General features: G+C 34.5%; 1 protein-coding gene across 1 annotated transcript in view; it reads right to left on the reverse strand.

Moving 5' to 3' along the window:
• Window positions 1–1,814: 1,814 nt before the first annotated feature.
• LOC114416129 (glutamate receptor 2.7-like) overlaps window positions 1,815–10,806 on the reverse strand; it is an 11,509-nt gene continuing 2,517 nt past the window's right edge. Inside the window, exons 5-8 of the mRNA XM_028380999.1 lie at window positions 3,949–4,409; window positions 3,305–3,376; window positions 2,469–2,537; window positions 1,815–2,102 (exon numbers count right to left, since the gene is read on the reverse strand). Coding sequence (XP_028236800.1) covers window positions 1,815–2,102; window positions 2,469–2,537; window positions 3,305–3,376; window positions 3,949–4,409 — 890 coding nt within the window. The remainder of the gene's footprint in view (window positions 2,103–2,468; window positions 2,538–3,304; window positions 3,377–3,948; window positions 4,410–10,806) is intronic.

Genomic DNA, 10,806 nt, shown 5'->3' on the forward strand with positions numbered 1-10,806 from the left:
AGTCCTCTGAAAACAAGTGTTATCTTCCATGTATCACAATATACCAAGTGTCTCAATGCTCTTAACTTAATGAATAAACCACATGCTTATTCTAAGTCAAAATTCAAATGATACTTCTCAAAATAAATAAGTTCACAAAACAAATGAGAAACATCAAACTTAATAAGAATTTCATCAAAACAATAAATGTACTTACAATGAATGTCACATTATGGAATCAAGTCCCATTCAAACTACATGATCCTTAAAATTCTTTGGTGGCATGCCTTTAGTTAAGGGATCAACAATCATCATGTCTGTGTTAATGAGTTCAATGATAACTTTCCTTTCTTTAACGCGTTCTCTTACAGCTAAGTATTTAATGTCGATGTGTTTACTTCGACTTCCACTCTTATTGTTCTTAGCCATAAATACCGTAGTAGAGTTGTCACAGTATAACTTTAAAAGCCTAGAAATAGAGTTCACAACTCTAAGGCCAGACATGAAACTCTTCAACCATACACCATGAGAGGTAGCCTCAAAACAAGAAACGAACTTAGCCTCCATAGTGAAAGTAGCAGTTAAGGTTTGCTTGGCACTTCTCCAAGATACAGCTCCACCGGTTAACATAAAAATATAACCAGATGTTGATCTTCGTGAATCAACGCAACCAACAAAGTCTGAGTTGGAGTAGCCAATCACTTCCAGACAATCAGTCTGTCTGTACATGAGCATGTAATCCTTTGTCCCTTGAATACTCATAACTTTCTTTGTAGCTTTCCAATGGTCAATACCTGGATTACTTTGATATCTTCCCAAAACTCCAACAGCGAACACAATATCAGGTCTAGTGCAAACCTGAGCATACATAAGGCTTCCAACTGCTGAAGCATATGGAATATTTTTCATGTGTTCCTGCTCAAAATCATTTTTTGGGGATTGGCCCAAATCAAGTTTATCACCTTTCACAATGGGAGCTACACTTGGTGAACAACTTTTCATATTAAATCTCTCTAAAACTTTTTTGTTATAAGTTTCTTGAGACAAGCCTAAAATGCCTCGAGATCTTTCTCTATGGATCTTTATGCCTATGACATAAGATGCCTCTCCTATATCCTTCATATCAAAATTCTTTGAGAGAAATTGTTTCACCTCATATAACATACCCTTTTCATTAGCCGCAAGTAGAATATTATCTACGTATAATACAAGGAAACAAATCTTACTCCCACTGACCTTCTGGTATATACAGTGTTTCATGACATTCTCTTCAAAGCTGAATGAAGAAATGACCTCATGAAATTTTAAATACCACTGGCGGGAGGCTTGTTTCAATCCATAGATGGACTTATTAAGCTTGCAGACTAAGTGCTCACCAACACTAGATAAGAACCCTTCAGGTTGTTTCATGTAAACCTCTTCTTCTAGATCACCATTCAGGAATGCCGTTTTCACATCCATTTGATGCAGCTCAAGATCAAAATGAGCTACTAATGCCAAAATTACTCGAAGAGAGTCTTTCTTAGATACAAGGGAAAAGGTCTCTGTGTAATCTATTCATTCTCTTTGAGTGAACCCTTTAGCAACAAGTCTTGCCTTATGTCTCTCAATGTTGCCTTCTGGGTCTTTCTTTATTTTGAAGACCCATCTACATACGATGGCTTTTACACCAATAGGCAACTCAACGAGATCCCAAACTTGGTTAGATGCCATAGAATCCATCTTATCCCTCATAACATTATACCACAAATTTGATTCCTTAGAACTCATGGCTTGTGAAAACGTCTCGGGATCACTTTCGGCTCCAATGTTGTAGTCTGATTCTTGTAGGTACACTACATAATCACTAGGAATTGCTGTCTTTTTACTCTAGTAGATATTCTTAATGCTGCTTGGTCATCCTGATGAGGATCTTGTTCAACCGGTTCTTCACCAGTTTGTTCAACATTATCATGTTGTTCCTCACAAACAACTTGATCTACATGATCACTTTCAACAGCTTGTGGAACTTCAATCACTGGTTGTCTAACACCCATTTTAACTTGAGGGGTGGGGATGACTACCAATCTATTACCTGTCCCAGAAGGTTTAGCTTCATAGTGATCCATTTCAGAAGAAATGTTCTGAAATTGATCACTCCCACTAATCAAGTCATTTTCAAGAAACTTTGCATTCCTTGATTCCACAATCCTAGTGTTGTGGGATGGACAATAGAACCTATACCCTTTAGACTTTTCAGCATATCCAATGAAATATCCAGTAATAGTCCTAGGGTCTAGTTTTTTCTCTTGTGGATTATGAATTCTTACTTCAGACGGACATCCCCAAACATGTATATGTCACAAACTTTGTTTCCAACCCTTGAATAACTCAAAAGGTGTCTTTGAGAGAGCCTTGGTTGGAACTCAATTTAATATATACGCAGCCGTCTTAAGTGCATCAATCCACAAAAATTGAGGAAGCTTTACATTACTCCTCATGCTTCTCACCATGTCTAATAAGCTTCGATTTCTTCGTTCTGCCACACCATTCTGATCCGGAGAACCAGGCACAGTGTACTGGGCAACAATCCCATGTTCTTGAAGAAATTTCACAAATGGACCTGGTGCTTGTCCATCCTCTGTGTATCTACCATAGTACTCTCCACCTCTATCTGATCTCACGATTTTAATTTGTTTTTCACATTGTTTCTCAACTTCAGCCTTAAAAACTTTAAAGGCATCTAAAGCTTCATTCTTAGAATGAAGTAAGTAGAGATACATATATCGTTAATCATCGTCTATAAAGGTTATAAAGTATTTCGAACTATTTTCATCCATGTCTGGGAAACATATGTCTATATGTATGATTTCTAATAAATTAGTACTCCTCTTTGCACCCTTTTTAGACTTGTTAGTTTGCTTACCCTAAATATAATCTACAAAAGTCTCAAAATCAGCGAAATCCAAAGTACTAAGTACTCCTTCATTCACTAATCGCTTAATTCTCTCAATAGAGATATGTCCTAATCTTCGGTGCCACAACATAGAGGATTCTTCATTCACAATACATCATTTTAACCCAACAGAAACGTGCATAGAATTATAAGTAGTGTCGCTTTTCAATTCAATCGAATAAAGACCATCAATCAATTGACCACAACCAATAATTTCAGATTTATTCAGTAAATTAAAACAAAAGTCTGTAAAATTAAAATAGAATCCCAAGGGTGCAAGTTTAGAAATAGAAATTAAGTTTTTACAAAAACTACGAACATAAAAAATTTCTCCAAATGTAATTTAAAGCCACTACTTAAAACTAAGATGCACATTCCAATGGCCTCTACATGCGAGCTCATCCTACTCCCTGAGTAGATGCACTGCTCACTTCCCACTAGCTTCCTTAGGCTTTCCATACCCTGCAAGGTATTAGAAACATGGATTGTAGAACCAGAGTCAATCCACCATGTATTATGATTCACATTAATCAAATTAGATTCATAACAAATGAAAGTAAATGGTGTACCTTTCTTCTCAAACCAACTTTTAAATTTGGGGCAGTCCTTCTTTATGTGTCCCTTGTTTTTACAGAAGAAACACTTTGAATCTTTTTTAATTGTTGGTTGAATCAGAATCTTTCCTTTACTGGTGCCTAGAGACTTCTTCCTATCCTTTCCAAAAGCAGAAGTAGTCAAATTTACCTTTTCACCCTCTTCCATTACCAATCTCTCCTCTTCTAGAACACACTTGGTCATCAGTTCATTAACAGACCATTTATCCTTATGTGTGTTGTAGGAGATTTTAAAGGGTGCATATTGTTGAGGTAGGGTGCACAAAATGAAATGTACTAGGATGGATTTAGACATGGTAACTTCCAGGGTTTTCAACGGAGCCACTATGTCCCTTAAGCGCATGATATGTTCACGTACACCTCGTAGGAGATTTTAAAGGGTGCATATTGTTGAGGTAGGGTGCACAAAATGAAATGTACTAGGATGGATTTAGACATGGTAACTTCCAAGGTTTTCAACGGAGCCACTATGTCCCTTAAGCGCATGATATGTTCACGTACACCTCTCGTTCCAGTAAGCTTAATGGAAGAGAATTGCATAATGAGTGTGCTAGCAAGCAACTTCTCAGAGGTCGTAAACTGTTCATCAATAGCTTTTAATAGATCTCTGACCTTATCATGCTGGTCAACTGAACCCCGAATACTAGCGGATATGTTGGTTTTTATGAACATAACGGAGAGACGATTAGATCTCTCCCACCTTTCATAAAGGTCAACAACATCAAGTTTGCTAGTTTCAGTAATAGCCGGTGGCTCATCCTTCTTTATAGCATAGTCAATATCCATCCAGCCCAAATGAAGGAGAATTCTTTCCTTCCAAACCTTATAATTATCACCTTTCAATATGGGAAGGTCACAAGAAATATTCATAAATTGTGAAACTACAAACAAACACACATGCTCATTAAGCAAATTTGAGACTAAACAAATGTCATGTTTTGCCAATGCAAATCATGTCTCAATATATGAATCTAGTGACACAAAACTTGCCTGTGGGCTAAAGTCCTACTCAATTAGATTCATCATGCAACTTTATGATAAAACTATTAAATCATGTTCTTTTCCTTAATTCCTGTGGGTAAATTAAGAAATATAATCTAATATTTTATCGTAATTAATCATACAAATACAACAAAATTCCTGTGGGTAGATTTCATCACATTACATATGATTAATCACAATTAATATTTCTAATGTGATTATAAATTTAGCATATAGTTTTACTCAATTAAACATGTTGTGGCTACTCTCTAATTTAATAAAATTATATTAATCACTTAACATTTAAAAATAATCTTTGCATAACATACTTAATAATGCAAATGTGCTCAATATTAAATCATAAAAGTTACATGTATAACAATCATACCAATTCAAAATAATATTGTATGTATATTCATTCAACATGTAATAAACTTTAATAGTGTGTTTGGATGGAGCAATTTAACAGAGGAGTTCATTTTTTCAAGGAATTTAAAATGATTTATGATAAAATAGCTTGTTTGGATAGAGTATTTGAAAGGAGATTTAATTTTTGCTATTTTTATGAATCATTTTAATTGACTAAAATAGTGAGATTTCAAATTCTCTCAAAAAATATAGAATTTGAAATTCTTTTTTCAGAGATGCTCACTCTAACTCACGTTCTTGCTTGCGACTTTTTCTCGCTCAACACTCACAACTACGGGTGACCAAAGTTTTTACGGCCGATATCAACATAAGTTGTTTTTCACTTGACATTGGTAGAGATTTTTTCGGTCAGAATTTTTTTGTATGATGTCAACCAAAGCTATTTTTTGTTGATATCAGCTAAGATTTTTTTTAGATGATGTTGGTTATTTTCTCACTGACGTCGGTCATGGAAATTTTTTGCTAATGTCGGCCATGGATTTTTTTTGCCGTTGTCATCCAGGTTTTTTCAGTTGATGTTGACCAATGATTTTTTTGGCTGATGTTGGCTAGATTTTTTCTACTGACATTGGTCATGACTAACTTTTGTGTAGACACATGTTAGGGTTTTTCAACCGACGTCAGCTAGATTTTTCCAGTCAATATCGACTAGGATTAGTTTTTAGCCGATGTTAGCTATGGTGTTTTGGCTTATGTCAACTAGATTTTCTTAGCCGACGTCGGTTAGGATTTTTTTGCTGACATCGACTAGGGTTTTCTGGCTGACATCAGCCAGAGCTATTTCTTAACCACATTAGCTAGGTTTTTTGGTTGATGTTGGCTAGGGTTTTTTCTGCTAGCACCAGCTAGGTACTTTTGACCAACATCGGACATGATATTTTTAGTCGACATCGACTAGGTTCTTACAATCGTCATCCACTAGAGTTTTTTCGGTTGACATCGGTCAGAGCTATTTTTTAGTCAACATCAGCCAAGACTATTTTATAGTCAATGTTGGGTAGGGTTTTTTGTCCGACATTGGTCAGAGCTATTGTTTTAGTCAACTTCGACTAGGTATATTTCGGCCAATGTTGACCAATGATGTTTTTCAACCGACATCGGGTAGGCTTTATTGGTCGACATCGACCAAGCTATTTTTTAGCCGATATTGGGTAGATTTTTTTGTCAACGCCTGCCAGGATTGTTTAGGCTGACGTTGGCTAAAAATAGCCTTGGTCAATGTTGTTCGAAAAGACCCTAGCCGATGTCGGCCAAACAAACCCTAGCTGACGTTGGTAAAAAAAATCTAGCCAACATCGGCTAAAAAATAGCCTCAACCAACGTTAGCCAAAAAATAGTCCCGACTAACGTCAGCCAAAAAATAGCCCCGACTAACGTCAGCCAAAAAATAGCCCCGACTAACATCAGCTGACAAATATTCCCGACTACTTTGACAAAAAAAACCCTATTTGATGTCGACCAATAAATAGTCTTGGTTGATGTCGGTTTAAAAACATCACTGGTTGTGGTGAGGAATAACAACCCTAGTTAAAATTATCAATATTTTGTATTATAAATTATTAAAAATTGAAAATATTTTTTACTTAATATTTCAAAATTAGATTGTGTTTATTTTCTATAAAGTTTAATATTAAAATTTCATCTATTTAAAATATAAAATTAAAATTTTGCATATGGAGGAAATTGAATTGCCCTATCCAAACAAAGAATTTAAAATGGAAGAAATTTGAATTGATTTATCCAAACAAAGTATTTGAAAAATGAAGAAAATTAAAATCAAAGCAATTCAAATTCTGAGCATTTCAAATTCCTTGAAATTTTGAAATTTCTGATCCAAACACAAGGTAAAGGATCGAATCCAACACATACTAGTATTTAACATAATATTGCATGTTGAGCATAGCTTAGAGACACACAATTTTTTAAATAACTTGTACATAAATGATTTATCATTCAGCGGTTATGAATATATATATGAACTACACATAATAAATGAATAAAACTTAGTGGCAAAGGATGTTATTACATGCTTTAGGGCAAGGGTTCGAGACTGGCTAAAGGTGTTTCCATTTATGGGTTCCTTTTTATTTATTAAAAATGAAAACATGCAATTATTCGAACCCGTAACAATGAGCTAATATGAAACGCATCAACCATTGGATCAAGTCACTTGCTTTGTTTAATATTCTCAGAAAAAAATATCTATTAACAATTTCATATTAGTAAACAAAACCCGTGCATGTGCATCTTCAATCTCCGGCCGGGTCATAAAGATCCGATTAATACCCGCGAACCCGGTTATGAAAACCCACACCATTATATGCATTTTAGACACCTAAAAACACGTTTTAAATAACAGAAAAATTAGAAAACTCATATCATTCCTAATTTTGATGTTATTTCAAATTAAGAAGGCCAAAAATACAACACCCATATACTCAAAAATAAATTCCGTAAGTGCACAATAGAAACGACACAACAAGCAAGGCAGAGGTACAAACAAGCTCTGATACCAAATGTAATTTATCATGAAAGGGTCTAAATGATCAGCGAAAGCTAAAAGAGACATGACCAACCTCCAGTCATTGCTATTGTTGTTATGAACGTTCATGGGGGTGGCGGTTTTGCTCCACGGCAACATGCGGTTTTGCTCCACGGCAACTTCGTAACTGATTGTGGTTGCAAATCCTTGCTCACTCGTACTTGATGGTGTTAGTATATGAAAGGAGGAGTGGATTCGGTGACCTATTAGAGCAGCAACACACACTTTATATAGAGTTGTGGCCATCAATAAACTCAAGTGTGTAGATATGAGAGATAATTGTGGGATAATGGTTACATGGTTACAACAAAATATGAAACACATCATAAACAGTTTTTTCCACATGCTAACAAAGTATCATAACTAAATATTTAGATAACAAACCGCATATGCTTATTTATGAAGACATTGGGTACTTACGTGAAAAAAAAACTAACAAGGAAAAGTATGCTCTTTTGGGTACAAACTTCAGCAACTAAAGATGCCTCTGCCCATGTTTGTGGTCCAATGGTGGCTTGCACCTTTTGATTTTCAATGAGATCTCTAGCTGCCAATGTTGGATCAAGTAGCCTCAGAATAATTAAGAATGTGGGGTTGAATTAATTATTAATGAACTTTTACTAATTAAAAATCTATCCTTCTTAATGTTACTAGATTCAATTAGGCTTTTACTATAATGTTAAGAAAGTAAAGAACAAAAATAGAAATTTAACCAAAAGTAAAAGCGATAATTAAAGTGCATAGTGAAAATTAAAGAGTGTAGGAAAGAAGAAGACAAACACAAGAATTTTATACTGGTTCGGCAACAACCCGTGCCTACATCCAATCCCCAAGCAACCTGCGGTCCTTGAGATTTCTTTTCAACCTTGTAAAAACCTTTACAAGCAAAGATCTACAAGGGATGTACCCTCCCTTGTTCTCTTTGAACAACCAAGTGGATGTACCCTCCACTTGAACTGATCCAAAAGAGATGTATCCTCTCTTGTTCTCAGTTACAACAACCCAAGTAGATGTACCCTCTACTTGTACCACAAAGGATATATCCTCCAATGTGTTAAGACAAATTTCTCAGGCGGTTAGTCCTTTGAATCTTTGTGAAGGGAAAACAAAAGATATATCAAGTGGTTAGTCCTTTGAAATCTTTTGTTTAAGGGAAAGGGGAGAATCAAAAGAATTCTCAGACTGTGTCTTTTTGAATTCTTTGAAAAGGAAGAAGGGAGACACAAAAGAATTCAGGCGGTTAGTCCTTCGTTCTTTTGGAAAAGGGAGAAGAGAGACACAAAAAGAATTCAGGTGATTAGTCCTTGTTGAATTTTTTTTGGCAAAGGGAGAAGAGGATGAAAAGATATAGCAGCACACTTTTGTTTTTCTGTGAAAGAACAAGGTTTGGAAACCAGAAAACTTAGAAAGCTTTTTGGCAAAGGGAGAAGAAGAAAGATGAGAAGCAAAGGTTTCAAGATTTCTCAAAAGTAGTTCAAGAAATTATAAAAGTTGTAAGAGTTGTTGAAATGCAAGTCAAGGTCTTGCTTTTATAGACTTTTCATGTCTGGTCAAGAAAATCATTGGAAGAGTTATAGCCTTGAGAAAATCTTTGAGAAAACCATTGGAAGAGTTACATCTCTTGACTTTTTATTCAGAACTTATCACTGGTAATCGATTACCATAGCCATGTAATCGATTACACAAAGCATTTTATGAAAAGATGTGACTCTTCATAATTGAATTTGAATTTCAACATTCAGATACTCTGGTAATCGATTACCAATATATTGTAATCGATTACATCATTTAAAAAACATTTGAAACGTTGCAAATTCAGTTAAAAGTTTTTGAAATTAAACTTTGCCATTGGTAATCGATTATAGGTAATTGATAATCGATTACCAGAGAGTAAAAACTCTGGTAACTTAGAAAATTTTGAGAAAAACTCTTTTGAAAAACAAAATTGTGCTATGTTTGTTTTTTGAAAAATCTTTTCAATAATTCCCTTATGAAGTCTTCTTGATTTCTTCCCTTGAATTTTGAATTCATCTTCTCTTGAATCTTAAAATCAAACTTTTCTTGAATCTTGAATCTTCTCATGAAACTTGAAATTAATCTTGATCTTGAACTTGTTGACTCAATCTTGAAATCATTCTCTTGAACTTTTTGTCATCATCAAAACTATTTGAATCAACTTGATTCATTGTCATGAAGCTTGCTTCTATAGCCAAAAGTACATATTCGATTGAAGAATAAAGAAGAGTCAAATCACATCTAAACAGTGTTTTGTTGTTTCATATTGCTGAAATTGATAAGAAAGACAAAGGTTGCAGTTCTCAATGGGAAATGAATCAATCAGCCATAAGACAACAATATAGGACAACTATCTTATTTTAATTAATTTATTTCATCAATTTGTCTATTTTTACACTTCTAGCGTCTATTCAAGCATAAGACAGTAAATTGGCCATAATAGGCATGGCACTAATATTTAAAAAATAAAACATTGAAATTTTGACAGTAAAATTGTCATAAGACAGTAAATTGCCCATAATAGGAAAGGCACTAATATTTAAAAAATAAAACATTGAAATTTTGACAGTAAAATTGTCACTTTTTACTATGAGATGTTGATAAAAGTGTAAAACATAAAGCAATGATGACTTCATATTTATTTTATTCATTAAGCTGTTGTTGAATGATCACTTACTAGGGACGTAGCTATATTGATTTTAAGATAAAATATGTACCTAGTCCATTAAATTTTTGAAATTCAGTTTAGTTCCTCTAATTATTTTTTTTTCATTTTTGGGCTCGCTAATTATTGAAACGCACCACTTTTGATTGTTCAAGTAATTTAGATAGCACTTTATAGAAGGAAGAATTTGAGGACAAAAATGGTGGTTTTCCAAATTAAAAGGACAAAAAACAGATGTTTTTTTAGAAGAACTAAAACTGAACTTCCAAAGGTCATATCATTGTATGTCTTAGAATTTGACTTTAGGGTCTGACTGAATCTTTTGCTTAAGTTATGTCTCTAGTCCGTAGGAGACTAAACACTACCCTTCAAACTGAATCAGGCAGCTCCCAAAGAAGCCACAATTAAGGTTAGTACTTAGTAGGGGTAAATACAATTAAGACTGCTTTCCAATGGGATTAAGAGACATGGGATTATGCACAATTATGAATTTTAAGTCAGTGGCAGAGACAGAATTAGAGATAGACACGCAGTAGCTGCCAAAAGAGGATCTCCTTGAGAGTTTCTTACATGCAGAGCAAAACTCAGATTGTTTTTATATGAAAGTCTTCCATTGCCAGATTTATAGCCACTACATGCTCTTGGC

The sequence above is a fragment of the Glycine soja genome, chromosome 6 (assembly GCF_004193775.1).
Source record: "Glycine soja cultivar W05 chromosome 6, ASM419377v2, whole genome shotgun sequence".
In the NCBI taxonomy this organism is placed as follows: domain Eukaryota; kingdom Viridiplantae; phylum Streptophyta; class Magnoliopsida; order Fabales; family Fabaceae; genus Glycine; species Glycine soja.